This window comes from Petaurus breviceps, unplaced genomic scaffold, assembly GCF_028583685.1.
Source record: "Petaurus breviceps papuanus isolate PSGF00001 unplaced genomic scaffold, PetGlider_PUasm1.0 90503, whole genome shotgun sequence".
Classification (NCBI taxonomy): domain Eukaryota; kingdom Metazoa; phylum Chordata; class Mammalia; order Diprotodontia; family Petauridae; genus Petaurus; species Petaurus breviceps.
The window spans coordinates 1,088,507-1,109,814 of NW_027187265.1; the positions used below are offsets into that span (position 1 = coordinate 1,088,507).

The 21,308-nt window shown below is 44.5% G+C and overlaps 1 protein-coding gene across 1 annotated transcript in view; it reads left to right on the forward strand.

Moving 5' to 3' along the window:
• The window catches only part of COL27A1 (collagen type XXVII alpha 1 chain), a 259,247-nt gene that overhangs the window by 202,498 nt on the left and 35,441 nt on the right, over positions 1-21,308 (forward strand). The window contains exons 38-44 of the mRNA XM_069062697.1: positions 9,885-9,938; positions 10,043-10,150; positions 12,096-12,149; positions 13,284-13,337; positions 20,252-20,308; positions 20,619-20,672; positions 20,914-20,967. Coding sequence (XP_068918798.1) covers positions 9,885-9,938; positions 10,043-10,150; positions 12,096-12,149; positions 13,284-13,337; positions 20,252-20,308; positions 20,619-20,672; positions 20,914-20,967 — 435 coding nt within the window. The remainder of the gene's footprint in view (positions 1-9,884; positions 9,939-10,042; positions 10,151-12,095; positions 12,150-13,283; positions 13,338-20,251; positions 20,309-20,618; positions 20,673-20,913; positions 20,968-21,308) is intronic.

A 21,308-nucleotide genomic window follows, 5' to 3' on the forward strand; every position in this document is an offset into this window, starting at 1 on the left:
CACACACACACACACACACACACACACACACACACACACACACACACCACGTAGATCTATGCTTGATTCTGGTGTTCTAGGCTTCATACTTGCTAAACATGGTGTTTGGAATGGTTAACCTTGAATCTTTAAGACTCAGAGAGGCAAGACTTCATCAGAATTAGTCCAAGGGAAGGGCCCTTGAGTGAGGCCATGCATCAGGAAGAAGTATCAGTTTTCATAAAAATAATGTTAACTTGGTTCTAATTCATATGACACCCCAAGTACTAGATCTCAGGTAGATGTGGGAAAATCCCAAGGAACTTGGGATCATAAATCTAAAGCTGGAAGGTACCTCAGAGAACATCTAGTCCAACCCCCTCATTTTACATATGAGGAAAATGAGGCACATATAGATTAATTAATTTGCTCAAAGTCATGAATATGTAGTAAGCATCAGCTATAGGGTATAAACCCTGGTCCTCTGACTTTGAAGCCAGCATTCTTTTCCCCTGTGCCTCCCAAGTGGAGTGGACCTGAGATTTCACTGGTAGAAGGAGTTATTGGTGAGTAACTTCCTCTATCAACTCAGACAAACACTTTCTTTGTAACTTATTGTCATAGAAAGTTTCCTGGGGCACTGAGTCTTATAATGATTTGCCCAGGATTGTATCCAGCATGGGTTAGAAGCAGGATCTTTCTCACTTCTAAAGACACTTCTCCAGTCACTGTGCTATATTGCATCTCCTCTACATTTTTCTCAGTTGATGATTTTATTTTTTTTAAGCCAGCACCTAGATATAAGGCCTAGCATTAGGGTAGTAGAGGGGGATGGGACCACCATATTACAGGATGAGAGAAACATTCTGCCTTACTTTGTAGCTAATTGATATGATTTAATTTAAGTCTGAGACATAGCACATTGTTTCATAATGGATTTCATTTACTCATTCAACTGTCTTGCATTCTTTACCTACTATGTGCAAGGTCCATAGCCCAGGGAAATCTAGAAAAAAAAAACCTTCAAAAAGCATATGGTTTAGTTGGAGCAACAAAACACAGCAATGTAATTAGGGAACAAGACAGGAGAGGCTAGCTGGGGGAACATTATCACTGCCTTGTTATTTGAAAGGGTTCTCATGGGACAGAGAGATTAGACTTAGATAACCGTGTTGGGCTCAGAAGGCTTAAAACTGGGAGCAGTGGGTGAAAGTTGGGGAAAAACAAATTCCAGTTGTTTGTAAAGACACACTTCTTCATAGAGCTGTCCAATGGTAGAGTAGGCAGTGGGAGGAAGTTGTGGAAATAGCCATTAGCAGAGGCTGAAGGGGATATTCTTCAGACAATTCCGGTTGGAGATATCACCAAATCACAGAATCTCAGAGTTCAAAGGAATCTCAGGAATCACCTAGTCCAATCTGTGCTTTTAGAGGAATCACCTCTGCAGAAATCCCTGACAAGGAGCCATCCACCCTTCACTTGGAGACTTCCAAAGAGGACAAGCCCGTTATCTCCCAAGGAGGATCATTCCACTTTTGGAAATATCTGATTCTTAGGAAGTTTTTCTTTACTTTGAGCCTAAATCTGCCTCTCTGTAATTTCTGCCTGTTGTCTCTACTTCTACTCTCTGGGGGGAAAGCAAAAGTTAAATGCTTGAAGAGAGTGATCATGTCTCTTTCCACCTTGCCCCAAGTATTCTCTTCTCCAGACGAAACATCCTTAGGTCTTTAAACTGATCTTTTTATATGGTGTGGCCTCCAGTCCCCTCACTACCTTGATGAGCCTTCTCTGTTGTAAGTATCCTTTCTAGAGGTAGTGGAGAAGGGCTTCCTGTTGAGGTATTCATTAGACTTTGTTGTTTTCAGTTGTTACAATTGTGTCTGACTCTTCACGACTCCATTGGGGATTTTATTGGCAAAGATTCTGAAGCAGTTTGCATGACCCCAAAGGTTCCTTTCAGCTTTTAGAATCTGTGACTGGGGCAATAGCAATGTCAGATTCCATGCAGGAGTTTAGAGAAGATGCTGAGAAGACTTTAATGGGATCTTAATGGATCAACAATTAATCAGCAAGCATTCATTAATTACCTACTATGGTCTAGGCACTGGGGATAGAAGGGCAGAAATGAAAGCATCCTGCTCTCCTTGAGTTTCCACTCTGTCAGATGGGAATAGGAGGCAGGAAAAGCGAGGAAAGGGAAACCGAGGCAGGGTATAGTGTACGATGTCTGGGAGGAGAGCAGAGTTGGCAGGCTTGACTAGAGCCTAGAGGGCACATGAGAAGAGGAGTGGGAGGTTGGAGGCAGATCTGAAGGTTCTGCCATTGATGACAGAGTGCCAAGGGAAGGGAGCCAGGGAGATGTTCCCACAGCCCCGTGTGTTTCCAGATCGGAGTTCTGGCTGCTCAGCTTGTCAGTTGCCTGGCCTCTACAGCAGTGGCCTCAGGGCTCGGCATCTCCAGAGGCAGGCCCTTCTCTGCCATGTCCTTATAGTACCTCCCTTTGCCCTTGGTTCCTTTATGATGACATTCCTCAAGGTCTAGGTTAGGAAGGCCTAGGGTCTTCAGAGAGTCCTTTTGCAAACAGGCTGCTCTCATTTGCTTTGCTACCCGGCTTAAACTCACTGTGCTCTATGCAATCATGACTGCCTAGATTGGATGACCCATTTAAGACCAGACTTATTTCAAGTCATATAACATCTATAAACCTCCCCTCCCCCGCCCCATCAGATGAGAGCAGATCTTGGCTAGATCTTGGCACTGGAAAGACATTTTCTCAGAAAAGCATTCAGTAAACACTTTGATGATCCTTGCCTTTCCAAGGATGTAATTGCTGAGACCAGACAGTTTTCTGGCAAATATGATCCCTCCTTAGCTTGGCAAATGAATCTTATGAGTCTCCCTATTCCCACCATCCCCAAACCTGCAAGGGTACTGGGTTTGAGTTCTGATTTCACTATTAAAAAGCAGAATTTTTTGTAAAAACTTCAGAGCCAGAATCAGGGTTGTGGATCTAGAGTGGGCAAGGACCTTAGAGACCATCTCGCCCAACCTCTTCATTTTACATTGAGGAAATTAGGACCCAAAGGAGGTTGCTTGGATAGTAAATGGCAGGGGTTCACTTTGAACCCTTGTGACTTCAAATTGCTATTTCCTCTTATACCACACTGCCTCTCAAGGACCTTAGAAATCACCTGGTGTATCTCCTCTCATTTTACAAAATGAAAAAACCAACCAGAGGACCATGGGCAAATCACTTTCCCCCTCTGAGCTTCAGTTTCCTCATCCTTAAAGTGGGCCTGGTCACCAAACAGAATTTTTATGAATATCAAGTCAAATGGTATGTGTGTGGAAATCATTTGGTAAACCCTAAAGCAGAATACAAGTGTCTCTGCAGCTCTCCAGTTTTCCTTGGACCATTGGCTGTTGTGGATTGGAAAGGGTTAAGCAGGTATGGCCCAAATGTTAAATTTCAAAATGCCAGAATACCTTTGGCATTTGATTTGTGTTTTAAAAAAATAATAATAATCCTCAGCTCAGTTTCCGATAGACTCCTTGCCAGAACTGTAGCTGGGAAATAGTAGAATTTTTTAAAAAATAAAATTTTATGGGCAGTTAGTGCCTGGGAATGAAATGTTGTCTGGCATCTCAAAAATACATATATATGTACTGCAAAGCAGCCAAGATGCTAATTCCTTCTCAGCAGTCATATTTCATTAGGGGAAAAAAATCTACAGCCTTCCATGTCTTTTGGCCTGGGGAGGCACCCGGTTATAACAACTGTGCAGCCTGCACTGTGTGGGGTGAGTTGAAAGGGCGGGAGACCTAGAGGCACTAAGAGAGAGATCGCGTGTCTGATTGTGAGTCTGAGTTTTGGCTCATCATCTTTGGATTCTTATTAGTTGAATCACTTCTTTTTGACATGAGAATCTGTTGTTATAATCTTTTATTTGACGAGAAAAATTACCTCCAATGATTTAATAATCACCCTACTGTCTAGGGAGCAGCTCTGGCCAAAAGGAAGGCCCATTACATGAAAAAATTTAGAATTTCAGGTTCTGGATTCTTTAGAGGATGCTGTGCAACCCTTAGTAGGTTTTTCTCCCTCTCAGTGTATTGAGGCTACACTGTAGACCCTTTTTGAGACACATTACAGGTAAGATCTGTTTGTCTTCCCAGTCTCACCAAGAAGGTAAAGCCTCTATAGTGGAGAAGAAGAAACTTAAGTGAGAGAGAGACAGAGACAGAGAGACAAAGAGAGCGAGCCCTTGTCTATAGTTTCATAAAACCCAAAACAGAACTGGGATAGTCATCCAAACATCCTTCCTCTATGCCAAGTGCACAGGTCTGAGATGGAGCCCCAAGATGGTGAGAATCATTGGAAAACACTTTCATTTAACACAATAGTCATATATCAAGTATTTACAGTGTTCAAGGAACTATTCTAGTTGCTGTGAACACAAAGATAGATACAACACAAGCCTTCTCTCCAAGGGGACTGATAATCTAATGGTAGAAGGGGAAGACAAATATGCCCATAGCTATGATACAGGGAGAGTGTGGTCATTTAGCAGAGAGTTCCCAGTGAACTGCTTTGAGAGTATTAGCAGGAATGGAACATTTTCACCCTGGGAGAGCAGGGAAAGTGTAAGAAGGAGAGAAGAGAAGAAGGTCAGAGAAGATTGTATAAAAATAGGGCTTTGGAAGAAGGAAGGCTTTCATTCAGAGCTGAGAGAGATGGAGGTGGTGAGGGAGTCTACTCCAGGCCTGGGAGATGGTGGGAACAGAGGCAAAACAAAAGGAGAAGCAAACTGAGAGGGGGATATGGGGTTGTCCAGTTTGTCTGAAATATAGACTGCATAAAATGGAATAGTATGAGTTTGTATGAGTAAGATTGAGCCAGAATGTAGTGAGGACCTTGAATGTCGATCAGAAGTTATTTAATAAACAGTGGAGATCTTTTGAGGGGAGAAGTAATATGAATATAATGGTCCATTAGGAAGATTACATGGTTTAGATGCATAAAGGATAGACTAGAGAAGGGATTGTCTCTAGAGGCAAGAAGACCAGGGTAGATGATATTAAATGGTCCAGTTTAAAAGAGATACAGACCCAGACTAGCACTGTAGTAGGAGTGGGAAGAAAAGACTGGTTGTGAATGATATTAGAGAGGTAGAAAGAAGAGGACTGATGGCATGAGATGTGTGAGGTGAGAGAGGGAGAAGAGTCATCCTAGATTCAGAGCCTTGAGGGCTGGAGAAAAGATGGTGCCTTTAACTGAAGCTGATATTAGGGTAAGGGAACAAAGTCATAGAATCTTATCAGGGTGGGGTCAGTAGGGACAGAATCAATCAATCGATTAACAAATGTTCATTAAGTGCTTTGCCATATGTCAGGAACTGCTAGATGCTGGGGATAAAAATACAAAAGAATGAGACAATCTCTACTCTCGAGCAACTCCTAGTCTGATATTAGAGCATATAATGGTAGAACTAGAAGAGACTTTAGAAAGAATCCAGTTGAAGCCCTTCCTTTTCCCTCCTCCAGAAACTGAGCTTAGAGAAGGGAAATTACTTTTCCAAGGATACACAGATACTTCCTTTGCAGCAGAAGTAGTATTAGAACCCAGGTCTCTTGACTCACACTTGAAAATTGGTTCTACTTCACTGAAGCTGCCTCAAGAATTAAAGGGGAGAGGGGCGCCCAGGTAGCACAGCAAGTAAGAGTACCGGCTCCAGAGTTGGGATGACCTGGGGATCAAATCCAGGCTCAGATACTCAGCACCACACCCAGAAATAACTGGCCATGTAACCTTGAGCAAGTTACTTAACCCTGATTGCTTTAAAAAGAAAAAAAGAATTAAAGGGGAGAAACAACTGAGATAAAAGGATTGCATCTGTGGTTTTGTTGGCCTAGGGAACTCCTATCAGTGGAGATCAGCACCTTCTCTCCAACTTGGAATCTAAGAGAGTTGCCTAGAGCACTGAGGTTAAGTCACTTATCCAGGGTCACAGAGCTCATCAGTGGCAGAGTCAGGGCTGGAATCCAGGCCTTCCTGGCTTGGGGTTGCTTCTCCATTCATTATGCTAAACTGTTTCTGATGGGAAAAAAAAATGAATTGGTGACTTTTTCATCTGAATTTTGTGAGCACGATGATCTTGCTATTTTCCTAAATTTGACTCAGTGTCTTACAATGAAACTCTTTCTCCTCTCCATATTCAAGAATCATTTCCCAGCAACCAAAAACATTTTTCTCCCAAACAAATTGAAAGAAGTCCCTCACATGTCACAAAAGGCCCTTCTTACAAACCCATCTATGTCGAGCTCTTTCTGACTATTAGAGGGGTAATTACATTTTCACTGGCCCCTAATTTGTTATTTCACTGAGGCCCAAAGCAGTACAAATTTACCTCAAGTCAATTAACTTTCTAAACTCACAGCCCTTTATGAGAGTTCAGAAGAGAAACGGATTGTCCTCATCTCTATACACTAGGGCTGATGGGTAAATCCATGTCTTAGGGTTTACAATCTGGAAACCAGACCACTGAAGGCAACAAATGGGCACAAGTCTTCCTCTTTCACTTGGGCATCAGAAGAAAGAACAGACACAGCCCAGGGTGGGATGGAGCAATGGCAATAAATAGCCCCAGGAAAGTGAAATGAAAAAAATGAGGAGGAAGAGGGACACATCACTGAGATTGGAAAGAAGTTCTCTAATTGACCCATATCGAGAAAGGCCACTCCTGGGCAGGCGGAGGACATTTCAAAGGCCAGCATCTGTTTCAGCAGCAACTCAATGGGACCCAGAGACAGAGCAGGCAGTGAGAAAAGTGTCCTTCTGCCCTTTAGAAGGACACGGCAAGGGAGCTGAAGATGACGACGTCAGCACTAGCAGAGAGATGTGGGCTGACCTTCCAAGCACAATGGGCCACTGTCAGGAAGGCACCTCTGTGGACTAAATCAACTGCCCACTCTTGGCTTCTCTATGGGTCTTACCCCAGTTGCAGAGAAGGAAGATAAGATGTGACCAAGTTCCAAGATCCAAGAAGGTTGGCCCACTAAGGTACACAAAAAGTCACTCTGGGAACTTGGAAGAAATAGAATCGGGCCTTAGAAATGGAAGAAGCATTAGAGGTCATCTTGTCCAACCCTTTCATTGTACAGAGGGGTAGAATAAGACCCAGGAAGTAGAAGTGATTTGGCTAAGGTCACACAGGCAGTTGGTTACAAAGCCAGGTCTAGAATCAAGGTTTCCTCTTTTTAATGCATACATTCCTTCCATTATACCATAAATTGTAGATGACTATGTGTCTATGTAGATTATTCCCAGATCTAGACACCCAGCCTTCTCCAGTCACATCTCTAACTGCTTGCTAAGCATCTCTCCTAGATTCTGGTAGGCACCTGTAACTCACATATTCAAAACAAAATTATTTTCCCTTAAATCCTTCTTGTAGAAGACACCACCATCCTTCACCATACCCAAGTTCACAATTTTAGAGTCATTGTTTACCATTTCCTTAACATCCCACATTCACTTGGTTGCCAAGTCTTGTTTCTACCACCATAACATCTTTCACATCTACATTAATATAATGATCAGCATAGTCCTTGTCAACTCTTTTCTGGACTATTACAGTAGCCTCCTAATCCGTCCTCTGCTTTCAGGTTCTCCCCTTTCCAATTCCTCCTTAATACAGTTTCCACAATCTTCTTCCTAAGGCAGAGATCTAACCATGTCACTCCACATTGATTCTAGAATAAATCAATCAATTGACATTTATTAAATACCTATTATGTGCCAGCATTGGAGATACAAAGAACACTGTACTAAGCATCAGAGATATAAAGAAAGCACTCCAGGCATAGGGGGCAGCCAGCAAAAACATTCAGTCAGGAGATGGAGTGTTTTGTTTGAAGAACAGTATGGAAGTTATTGTCACCAAATCTCAGAGTATGTGGATGGGACTAAGATGTAAGAAGACTAGAAAGGTAGGAGGGGGCCAGGTTATGAAGGGCTTTAAAAGTCAAACAGAGGATTTTATATGTGTTCCTAGAGGTGATAAGGAGTCACTGGAGTTTACTAAGCAGAGGAGTGATATGGTCAGAGCTGCACCTTAGGAAGATCAGTTTGTCAGTTGAATGGAGGATGGCCTGGAGAAAGGGGAGACTTGAGGCAGGAAAACAATGGTTGATCTATGGCTTTTGCAATAGTCCAGATGTGAGATGATGAGGGCCTGCTTACAGGTGATTGATGAGGTGATTACAGTGTCAGAGGAGAGAAGGGCAAATATATGAGAAATGCTCTGATGGTAGAAATGACAGGGTTTGGCATCTGATTGTCAAGGATGATGCGTAGGTTGAAAGCCTGGGTGACTGGGAGGATGGTGGTACCTTGGACAGCAATACAGACTGCAAAAGGAAGAAGAAAGGGTTTGAGGGGGAGGATAATGAGCTACATTTTGGACATGTTGAGCTTAAATGTATTCAGAACATCCAGTTCAACATATCTAATAACAGTTGGAGAATAGAAGTTGAACAGGGATTAGGGCTGGACAAGTAGATCAATGAGTCATTTGCATTAAAAAAAAAATGAAACCATGGGAGCTGATGAGATCACCAAGTGAATAGTGTAGAGGGAAAACAAAGAGAGTCCAGGACAGTCATGGGGAACCCCCGAGGATAAAATATGAGCTTTTTAGCCTGGCATTTAAAGCCCTTCACAATCTGACCAGTCTTGGCATTTTACAGATGGACAAACTGATACCTGGAGAAGGGAAGTAAGTTGCCCAGTACCACAGGAGATGGTGATCTTTGAGTAAACTTCATATGCATGCAGGGTTTTTAAGCTAATGAAGTCAAAGCAAATAAGTAATCTTATTTCAACTTCACAATAGTCTGATGAGGGCCACCACAGAAGGTATTTTTGTCATCATTTTCACATACAATGAAATAGATACTTAGTAACATAAAGTAATTATCTGTGGGCATGCAGCTAAGCTGATGTGTTTGTATTACATTCATTCCTCCAGTTCCATGTCTTTCCTGAATAACTGTCCAGATTGGCTTGCTGATCTTCTGACTCCATGTTCTAGTACCTGCTGGTACTTGGGCTTCATCTGGGGAGGCCAGTCCCCCTTCTCAGAGAAGACCAGCCTGGAAGATATTTCATGGAGCCTGACCTGCAGAGATCTCTCTGTTAAAGGCCACCTGTAGGATCTGTCAGGCTTAGGAAGATCTTGTCCCTCAGTCTCACCCGAGCCAACCAGTAGAGATGTTTATATCACTATTGTTGCAGAAGTTCTATTGCTGTACATATCAGAAAAAAGTCTGAAATCCAGGGTCAAGAGATATAATTTGGGGGGAAAGTCAATTTGCAATATTTTATCATCAATTTTAAAACTCACATACACCAGAATCTTGGACTTATAATTCCCTTCCACCCCCACTATCCTGTTGGACTTGGTACAAAGGCAAAGAGATTTTCTTTAAAACTTAAGAAATGTCTCCAGTTCACCTTTGAGTGGGGAGTGACTTTCTAGAGACAGGAGAACCTTCCTCCTTCCCCATCCCATCTGGTGACCTGAGCACTCCAATTCACATTGTACCTCATTCCTCTTCAGTGTGCCCGATGCAGGGGCTGGACTTTCTACGTAAGCTGGTCCTCCAGGTCTGCTCTTTCCTGGCTGCCCATGAATGTGAGTTGGACACATGTTGGGGTGCTGAGCCCCCTCAGCCCCACCTCACCAGGGCACCTAGAGACATATAGCCACAGTAAGGGATTGGTCATTTTCCACAGGACTTTAAGAGAAGCAGGACATGTGGCAGGTGCAGGTGAGGGGATGAGGAGAACCGGTTGGTCCCCACTGGGTAAGTCATTTCTTTCTTGGTTTGGGTTTTCACCGTAGGGTCCAGAAGGAAAACCAGGCAAACAAGGCGAGAAGGGAAGACCTGGACCCAAGGTAGGGTTTGCCAGCTCTTTTTCCATGCTATTACTGGTCTTCCCCTCATTCTTATAACATAACCCCTGAGGGAATTGCAATTTCTCTCCCTTTCACTCTTATAGGGTGCTAAGGGCTACCAAGGGCACCTTGGTGAGATGGGCGTTCCAGGAGAGCCCGGACCAGCTGGCAACCAAGGCCCGAAAGGATCCCGAGGCACCCTGGGACCGACGGTGAGAATGGCCCTACTGCCCAGGGGTACTGTGACTCCAGAGCAGCCTGGGACATGGGAGGCCTGAGTTCAGAAGGGCTAACGAATAGGTGAAGGGGGAAGAGACCAATTTGTAAGAACCATTTGTGTTCCATCCAGTTGGGAGATGATTTAGGGTATAAATGCAGCTGGTTCCTCTGGCACTAGTGTCAATATTTTATCCAGCTGTTAGCAGAACAGCTGAGAGTGTTTCATAGTGATATCTCTTTTAGAGCTCTCTGGTTGATCCCAGGCATTGGGACTTCTCTGTGAAGCCATCTGTAAGGAACTGGCCTTTTAGCCTGGAGGATGCTGAGATGGTCTGGGGTTTCCTCTGAGATAGACCCAAGCTCACTTGAGGCTTTGTGAGCCCACATTACATCAACTTTATTATCCCACCCAGGGATCTATGAGCCAGACGGAGAGTGGGTTGGGACTTCCTTCTGTTCCTTATCAAACAAAGCAGAGGAAATCCAGGAGCCAACCAGTGCAGAGAACAGAAGGGGGATAGAAACAGTGGGCATGACAATTCCTGGGACAAGGACCAAGAGAAGAGTCAGTGAAAGAGAAAGGTCATCAGGTCTAGCTCTGTCTGTATTTCAGTGAGGAGCAGGGATGCCTGTTATATTTGTTTTTACGGTTTCTTGTAACTTGGTAACTCTCTCCTTTTGTTGTTTACTAGCTTAAGCCCTATCTAGTCACCCTTTAGGAGAAAAAAAGCCAAACAGATTAGAAAAGAGCTTTGTGTTCTTTGAGAGTCAGCAGAGAAGTGGAGAACTATGACTTGTTTCTCAGAGCTCTTGGTGAGGAAGAAACAGGGCAGAAGTGTGGGGGCTGGGGCTGGCAGGGAGCAGAGGATTTGGGGTATAACAAATCCCCGAGAGAGAAGAATGTGGGGTTCTGGGGACTCAGAGGTGTCCCCAAAGGTTCTTAATTGGCAGGAGGCTTCATGGTGCACTACACCACCCAGAGGAAACCTGTAAGATTTAGCATTCTCCCTTACATGAAATAATCCAGGTCCGTTGAGTCCTGTCTTATGTTTTATCTCCTTTCAGAATTTCTCCTGGGAAGTGGATTAAAAATAGTTTAGTCAGTTCTTGCCAATAGATTTGGAAATGGGTTCAAAACATTTAGATCCTGTATGGAAAATTCACATCATGGGATCATAGATCACAGGATCATGGAAGGGCCCTTGGAGGCCATCTAATCAAATGCCTATGTGAGCTCATCCACCCCCAGAGAGACTGCTTCCATGGGGAAATGTTGCTGAGGCGTAGGCCATCTAAATTCCCTCTGGGCTAGTATAATAATAGCAATAGCCATAATAATAATAAATAGTGATAACTGATGTTTTTAAAGTACTTTAAGGATTTCAGAGTGCTTTACCTGCATTATCTAATTTGATCCACACAACAGCTACAGGAGGGAGATGCTAGGTATTATTATCCCCAGTTTTAAAGAGGAGGAAACTAAGGCACAGAGAGGTTAAGGGGCTTACCCATGGTCACACTGCTCCTAAGTGTCAGAGGTGGGAGACAGATGCAGGTCTTCCTGACTCCAAGTCCAGAGTTCTGTCTATTGCACCATATTGGGTATACATGTCTCTGAGAGGGTTAGTAATATGGAAGCAATAGCTCAGGAATCTGGGTCTGGCTTTCTTGACTTCCCCAATGGAGCCCTAGTTTGAGAGGCTAATAGGAAAGCAGACAGAGGCCAGCAGGTACTAGCTGGCCCTGCAGCTAGCTCTTCAATTCAACCACTATCTGACTGAAGCATTTGGTTTCATGACACCCAAAAAGGCCAGAATGGCCCAGCTACTTGACTGGCCCCTGGGAGAGCGTGGCTCCCCAGTCAGGGCCTTTATTTCTAAGTACCACCCAGTAACAATGGGCATCCTATTTTTTTCTTCTCTCTGGCTCCTTCCATAGGGTGCTCCAGGAAGGATGGGAGCTGAAGGAGAACCTGGATTGCCTGGTTATGATGTAAGATAAACTTAATTTTTTAAAAGACCCTCATTTCTCCTTTCCTTGAGAACTCTGTCCTGCTCCCCAGTAATGTATGTAACCTTGCACTTAATAGAAGAGGAGGAGATGATAGAAGGAAAAGGAAGGCCCCTTTATATACACTGTTCGAACAGTGGTTCCTAGCCCAGGTCATGGAACAGTGGCTGGCTGTTAAATATCCTACCAGCACCCACTTGCCAATTTGATGAAAATATAGAGTCAAAGGTACTGCCTCCAATGGTGGAGAAAAGAGACAAAGAAGAGGAGGGAAGGGAGGGGCAGGGAAAGGGGTGATAGAGGGGGTATCACATAGGCACAAAAGTGGGAGAAAGGAGAGCTTGGGTAGAGGAGGAAGAGGGATAGGGAAGAGGGGGTAAAGCTGAATAGAGGAAGGAGAAAGAAAAAATTGGAGAGGGTAGAAATGAAATAGGACCCAGAAGAAGGATGGTTATGATATATATAGATATGATATATAGAGAGGAGAGGTGGAGGGAGGTAAGGAGACAAGTAGGAGAAGGTGAGATGCTAGGGACGCCATCACGGAAGGTTTCAGAAGCATCCTAGTCAGGGCTGCTCGAGAAAGCCATGCCATGCACAGGATGGGGGGCGGGCCCTATAGAGTCCCTCCAGAGTAGGAGAATATGTTTAGCACTAGATTAAATAGCTTGAAGGCATTGCCTTCCCATCCAGAGTCTCAGCAGTATTCTGCCTGAGTTATCAGCTAATGCTAAGCTTCTCAAAGTGCCTGTTACTTTGGCTCAAGAGTGAGTATGAAAGCCCAGGTGTTCCTTGTGCCTAATAACCTGTAACTGATGGGAGTCACTGAAAAGTTAGTCACAAAGGCATGGAAGCTTCACGCTAGAAGGGCCTTTTAATATAATGCAACATAATCCCCTCAGTTTTATAGTAGAGGAAACTATAGAGGCCCAGAGAATGGAAGTGACTTGTCCAAGGTCAAACAAGGAATTGATGACAGAGCTCGGGTCAGAACCCATGTCTTCAGTCCAGTTTCTCCATTTCTGATTTCTCTTCCTCTCCCCTTTGCCTTACTGGCTTCCTTCATTTCTGATGCCTTGGACATGGAACACTTACACTGTATTCTGCTTCCTGCAGGGGCACAAAGGACTACCAGGACCCATTGGACCCCCAGGGTCAAAAGGTGAGAAGGTAAGTGAGTCACCAGAACCTGGAGAGAACTATGGGGAAGACAAACCAAATTCTTGTAAGTGAAGTCTGTGGTGCAGGCACAGTCCACACGACTTCCAGGTGCAAGGAAAGCAGTGAGCTCATCCTGTCTGTGTCACTGGCAAATTATTGTCACATGGAGAGGCAGGCATAGACCCAGAAGCCCCTTTGGATGGCTGTGTTCAGAGAAGCAATGTGGGCTAAACCCCGAGTGACTTGGAAAGGGCTCCTGAGACCCTCACACTGTGAGCCAGGCCTTGAAGCTCCAAGGCTCCCATCAGCCCACTGCCCCAGGCCGCAGGCTCATTAAAGCAAAGCAGTAAAATTCTGGAATGATCTAATGTTAGATCTGGAAACCCTTTCATTTAACAGATGAGGAAATAAGACCCAGATGAGGAGGGTGACATGTCCAAAGTCACACTGTAACAGGGACAGAGCCCAGCCTAGATCACAGGTCTTCTAATTTGGTGCTCTATCCATTCTATTACCCTGTCTCCCATTTGAAAGAATTCCTAATAGTTTGCACACTCCTCTTTTTCCCCTCCCCCTCTTTGGTTCTGAAGCCAGAATGACTCAGAGGAACCATTCGACCACTGTATCCTTTTTTTTTTTTCTTCTTTCCCTCACTCTGTCTTTTCTTCTCTCTTCCCTGGACCTTTTTAAGCCTTTCGCTGAGTCAGCTCCTTTCTAACCAGTTCAAGCTGTCCGAGTGAGTCACATAACCCTAGCTTCCTGTCAAGCACCAGCCCCTTCCCCAGCCCAGCTGACTGGGACCATCCCCGAAATTGTATTCAGAACTGGGCCCTGAGCCCTGGCAAGCCCAGAGCCGCAGAAGCCAGTGAAAGTGGAATCTGTTATACTGAACCCTTGTACCCATCATGTTCTTGGTTATTCCTGCCTTGGCTGTGGGTATTGACTAGAGTCAGCATGGAAAAGGTTAACATCTCCTCTTCTAATGATTCCCAATGACCTTTTGCTCCATGAAAAATTTAAATCTGTGTTCTGTATCCCAAGCCATCTGCAGCCAGAGGAATGTCATCTTTGGTCAGGAGTCAGCCAAGGTCTAGATTTCCGACTCAACTCCGCTACTGAATCACTGGGTGTCCTAAAAAAAGACATTTCTCTCTCTGAGCCTCAGTTTCTTCCTTTTTAAAAAGAGAGGACTGGACCAAATAATCTCTTAGAGCACAAGGAGTCACACAGTTGGGGAGAGAGCCTTCCTCTCTCTAAGGCAAGTTGAATCACTGTCCCAGCTGTTTAGAAGCCCTCAGCATTGTCCATGCAGGGTTCCCAGGCTTTGGACAAAGAGGCTTCAGCTTCTGCCCTTGCCCATGGGAGCTTTTGTGATGAAGGAGGAGGCAGGAGGACATGCTAATATGTAGGAACAAGCAGCAGTTAGGCCTATCCTCAAGGTTCTTATCGCCAGAAGTCATGCCCTTCTCAAAGTCTTTTCTTGCTGAACCTACCCTAATCAGAGAGCATTTGAATATGGAAGAATCATTAGAGATCTTGTTCGACTCTCCACCCCCCCCTCCCCCATCATACAGATAGGGAAAGTGAGGTCCCAAAAGAAGAAGAGAGGGGTGGCTAGGTGGTGCAGTGAATAGAGCACCGGTCCTGGAGTCAGGAGGACCTGAGTTCAAATCTGGGATTAGACACATAACACTTACTAGCTATGTGACCTTGGGCAAGTCACTTAACCCCAACTGCCCTGCCTTCCCCCTTCAAAAAAAAAAAAAGCAAAGAAGAAAGAAAGAAGAAGAGACTGTTCCATAGGCTTCCCTCAAAGACCATAGCATCCCAATGTCAGCTCCTGAGGCCATAGTGGATAATGAACACAAAGGAGTACTAAGAGACATTTAATACAGGAAAGTCATATGACTTGTTCAAGGCCACCTAGCAAATAATTCGTTTCTCTAGATCGGTGTCCACAGAAACAAAATGATTGGGGTCATTTATCAGTATTAGCCTCTCATGCTGTAGAGCACTACTGACCGGTATCCAGAATAGCCAGCTGATAATCTTAGCACTAGCCAGACAGGACTCAGTAACATCTTAGAGGCAGAAATCTGTGACCTTATCCTCAGTAGCACTACTGAGCACCAGAAAACTGTAGCACATATAGTTTATAATCACTGACCCCCAACCCTAATGGATGAGAAACAATATCTAGCATGAACAAGCTGATGTGAAGGGCAGTGGTTACAGGTGCCAGTAAGATTCAGCTTTTGCCATACTACAGGCTTCAAATTCCTGTGAAAAGGAAGGGTCTGTGAGATAGTCAGAGGTTGTCCAATGGAATGTCGGGGCTGGGAGAGGTCTTAGAACATGGAATGTCAGGGCTAAGAGGAAACTAGAACACATAATGTCAGGTCTGGGAGGGGCATTACAACACAGAATGTGAGGGCTAGGAAGAACCTCTGGACAATGGATGTTCAAACCTCTTCTCTTCCTGAAGCCGCTTACACCACTGTCCTTCCAGTCTCCTAGATTTATAACCCTTGGCTTTTCATACTAACCCTTCACAACCAATCAGTCACCAGGTCTCATCAATCCCTCCTCTGCATCTCTTGCAGACATTCTGTCCCCCTTCTCTCCCTTCACACAACCACCAGGCCTTGAATTCTTATCTTGCCACTAACAAAGTGTATGATTTTGAACAAGTCTCAAGGCTCTCTTTGGGCCTCACTTTCTTTGAGCAAGTTGAAGCAGAGTTTTAACTCTATCAAGCTATCATCACCATCTCTCACATGGGCTTTTGAAAAAAGCTTCTGGGGCAGCTAGGTGGTGCAGTGAATAGAGCACTAGCCCTGGAGTCAGGAGGACCTGAGTTCAAATCTGGCCTCAGATACTTAACACAAAACTAGTCATGTGACCTTGGGCAAGTCACTTAACCCCAATTGCCCTCCCTTACCCCTTCCAAAAAGCAAAAAGAAAAAGTTTCCTTATTCACTTCCCTGCCCCCAGTCTCACCTTTCCCCAGTTCATTCTTCACACAGCTGCCAAAATCATCACTTCTTTGCTCAAAAATCTTCAGTGGCTCCCTACCTCCTCTAGATAAAACCCAGACTTCTCAGCGTGTCATTTTAGGCCCTTTACACTCTGACTCCAGCTTGCCTTCGCACATTTGTTTCACGTGACTCCCCTTCGAAGACTCTGAATTCCAGCCAAACTGGGCTGTGTGCATTCCCTGAGCTCGGCGTTCCATCTCCTGCTGGGTACCTTTACCTGCTCTGAGGCTCAGTTTGGGGCCACTTCAGGGGTGGAGCCTTTTCCCCGTCTCTCTGGTTGTGAGTGCTCCTTCCCTCCTCCGCCTCCAATCCTGCATCCACTTGTCTGTTGACTTCATGTTGGTTCCCTGAGGCCAGAGGCTGCTTTTGTTTGGGTATCCTGGGGCCTGGCATGGGACCTCAGCCCATTTTGTTTCACTGCTAGAAAGAATTCTCAGGGATGAAACTTCTGTCCCTGCCAATGAAGATGGGCAGCTGCTCTAGGACTGCTAGCCTTGGAGATTCCCAAGGCATTGGGAGGTTAGGAGACTGGCCTAGCTGATCCAGCCAGGAGGCAAAAGGAGGTGAGATTTAAAGCCAGGCCTTTCTGACTTCAGGGCACATTTCTATCCACTTAAGACACTCTGCCTCTTTTGAACACAGTAGACACATAATAAATGTTTATTGAAGTGTTGTTGAGTAGACTGTTAGAGATGGAATAGATTTTAACTAGCATTGACTTATTAGCAACTTCTTAATTATATAAATGAGAAAATTAAGGTAAGGAGGCAGTATAGCTTAGTGGCTGGAGTCAAGAATACCTTGATTCAAATCCACTTCAGATACTTACTAGCTGTGTAACCCTGGATAAGTCACTTAACTTCTTAGTGCCTCAGATTCCTCATCTGTAAAGAAAAAATGAGGGGGTTTGGACTTGATGGCCTCTAAAACCACTTCTAGCTCTAAAGCTGTAATCGTGGGAAATGACTTACCCAATGTCACATAGCCTATCATTGTCTATGGCTTTCTGTCACCACCTTCCCCCCAAAAGGTGTCTTTCTCTTCTTTCTGTTCCTTCTCCCCCCAAGGCAGTTTGCCTTCCATTCCAACCTGACCTTGGGGAGTCGTAGCTCAGACAATTGTTGCTTTGCAATAGCTGTGTTTTAGGAAGAAAGAATCATGTTCTCTTTATTATCATCTCCTCTTCATCTCACCTCCCCCTCCCTCCACCCTTGACTTTTCTCTAGGGACACAGGACAATGTTGCTATGAACCCTGGGAATTATGGCCAGAACAGGCCTTAGGGAGTAGTGGATGCATTCCTATTTCTTACAATGTAAGGGAGGACAAGTAAAATGGGGAAGCTGAGGTCTTTCTCTATAGAATTCCTCTCTCCCTAGGCTTGTTTTTTTTTCCTATTTGGGGACTTATTGTTGTCAGATAGGAATCTGAGGGTGAGGCCTGTGTGTGGGAAGAGACTGATGATTCTCCCATTGGTGGGAGAGGGAGCGAGGGTTGACTGCAGGCTGCTTCTGTTATCCCAATAGAGTGGAAATCTCCAGGGGAGGTTGATAGGCTCAGACACCCACACTTTGGCAGCTGCCCTTACCAGCCAGATGGGAACCTTTAAAATATATATATATATATATATATAAACTGGTTTATCACACTATAGGCTGCAGGCCAACAGCAATAAGTCAGCCTGATCCCTATTGCATTTTTTTCATTTTGATCTCAGTGTGTTTACTCTTCAGCCATCTCTCCTCTGCAAACTTGGCTGGTAGGGAAGTGGGAGGGGGCTGGGTAGCCTACAATGATGTGGCGGTTTGGTGGAATTTGACCCCTAAAGAAAGCATGGAGACCTTTACTGGCCAGTAGAGTGCTCACTATAGCTGAGATGAGCCCTTAGTGCCAAAATGGTGCCCTGGTCTTATAGGAATTGCTACTTCCTTTGAGTAGCCTGGTATCCTAGTAGCAAATTCCAAATCAGGACTGGTCTTGGGGAGCTAGAAATATGGGACCTAAACTTTCTTGGCCCAAGACTATCAACACAGCCAAGGTCTAAAGCCAAATCATTCAATGGACTTGAGCAGGAAAGGAAGTTGGCTCAAGAACCCCAGACGAATGAGACTTCTGGAAATTAAACAGACATTCAACTCAACACGCATTTTCTAAGCACCCACTGTGCAAAGTACTGTGCTAGGTGCTGGGGGTACAATGTGAAAAATGAGATGATCCCTGCCCTCAAGGAGCTTACATTCTACTACAGGGATTCTTAACTGCTTTGACTCCTTTGGCAGTCTAATGAACCTATGGACCTCTTCTCAGAATAAAGGCTTAAAATACATAAAATGAAAATACAAAGGATTATAAAAGAAATCAATTATGTTGAAATACAGGTGTCAAAATTTTTTTTTAAAAATAAGTTCATGAATTCTAAGTTAAAAACTCCTTGTTCTAATGGAAAGACAGCCCCTGGAAAGACTCCCAGCCTTGAAATAGAACAGAAGGCCAAAGTCCTCATGACTTGCAAGGACAGATTTAGAGCTGAAAGGGACCTTAGAGGTCATTGAATCCAACACCTTCATTTTGCAGAAAAGGAAACTGAGGCACAGGGAGACCAAGTGACTTATCCAGAGCCACACAGCTAGTAAGGAACTGGGTTAGAGTCAATGGAAATGTTGATCTGAGAGTTCACCTCTTACAGATAGAAAGAGCATTGAACTGGGAATTAGTCAGCAATCCACTTCAGTGCTTTTGTACCTAGTGGTACTTAATGATGATTCATTTATTTTAATTAAATTAGGAGAGGTGGGTTTGAGACTTAGTTTTGCACTCATTAGATGTATGACTCTGGAAAAGCTATTTCTTTTCTCATTTTCTTTTTCTGTAAAATGAAAAGGTTGGACTGGATCACCTGTCTTCAAAATATGGTCTGGGGACCCCTGGAGGTCCTCAAAGACATTTTCAGAGGGTCTTCCAGGTCAAAACTAATTTCTCAATAATACTAAAAGGTTTTAATTTTTAACATGGTAAACATTCATAGATATAACCCACGAAACAAAAGCTCTTTGGGGAGTCCCCAGTTGCTTTTAAGGGGTATTGAAATCAAAAAGTTTGAGAACTGCTGAACTAAATTATCTCGGGGGGCCTAACAGCCCTTCTGTTGTGTGACTCCGGGCCAGAGCAGCCTTAAGACAGGCACAAGTTTTGAGAAGACTGAAGCTAGTAATTGTCTATAATGGCCGTGATTCTCTGCCTTTTAGCAGGCCTAGAAATCTGAGAGAGGTTAAAGATCAGGAGGCCTGGAGCACATACACCCAGTACGTGATCCAGGCTAAGAGAATCTCAGGTAATTGGTTTAATTTGACGAATGCTGATCAACAATCACTAGAAGAACCAGATATGTCAAATGGGTCAATTGATGTGAGAATTTTTAAAAATAACTTTTTGCAATTTTACTATAATTTATTATCTCTCCTGTCTGTGCAAATGCATTTTAAACACAAGCAGATACTATAATTTTACTTTGAAATACAGATTTTCATCCTTCTGTCTCTAGTATGTACAAATTCACTGGGTCACAGTGACACAGCTTGATCTTTTGAGCAGTTCTTAAATTCTGGCCTTCTGGTTCTGTGTTCAAGGCAACTTTGAGACCCTCCAGATTCGATTGCTTTCCCTTTCCCCATCATCCTTTATCTGCTTGATCTCCCTGCATCTCCCCAGAGGACCAGGAGAGAACTATTCCCATATCATAGGGACCCCTATGTGGAGGCCTGCCTCCGGGCATGGATGGTTTCCTCCCTACAGAACTGTTCCCATTTGGGGGGCCCCAGGTGGTCTCCATAGACTTCCTGATGGCTCTGTGGCAAGTGCTTCTTAATGCCTGGCTCTTTGTCTTCAGGGAGAACAAGGCGATGATGGGAAGACTGAGGGCCCTCCAGGGCCTCCTGGAGATCGGGTAAGTTCCTCCCTTCCCCTTCCCCATCTTCTGTGCCATTAACTTCCCCAGGGCAGATGTAATAGAGGAGGGTTAGTCATCAGCCTTAGATTGAAAAAGGTCATGTATTTCCTGCCCCACTGGTCAGAGTTTTAGGGAAGGTACTGCAAGTGTGACCGTGGCTATGGTTCCCATGGAGGGACAGGGAAAGTTGTTATGGTTGGAGTCTGGAGGTAGCCATGGATCCAGACCTACCTGCCTACCCTGTGCTAAGTTCAGTAATCCCCTAATTAATGGTGACCATTCAGTTTCTGTTGCTTGTGACCATCAGGGTCCAGTGGGTGATCGTGGAGACCGAGGGGAGCCTGGAGATCCCGGATACCCTGTAAGTATCAGTGGTGTGAGGCCTTGTTCAAAGACCATGATTTCTTTGGAGGGTGCTAGAAAAGCCCTTCCTCCCTGGCCAAAGACTGTCTCCCCTACCCATTAGTCAGCAGCAAAATGGGTGGGGGTGGCATGTCAGGGGGGAAATAACCCCACAAGGGTTAGCCAAGAAGCCAACCTGAACCAACTGGGGCAAAAGAGAACCCAATGTACCCATTCTCTTCTGCACACCTGCATTCCAGGGCCAGGAGGGTGTTGAAGGAAGCAGAGGAAAAGCCGGTCAGCAAGGCTTACCGGTAAGTAAAACATTTTACCTGTGATCTTCTCTCAAATGAGAACCTTGCATTAAAGTCCTGAAGACCCTTTTATGTTTTGAAGCAACTGTTTTACAGCTTATTCTCTTCAAAACTTTAGAGACAACGTTCTAAAATTCTAGACTTGTGAGTTTTCAGCATCAAGACCTGGCAAGGGAGGGACAGGGGATGATACCACCCAAGGCATCCATACGATGGCTTTCCAGTGATCTTCAAAGATGTCCCCATTCCTTAGCATAGCCTATTTTCTGCCTAGGGACTCCAGGGACTTCCCTGACCATCTGCCCCATAAAAGAAGTATTCCCCCAATTGGGCCTACATCC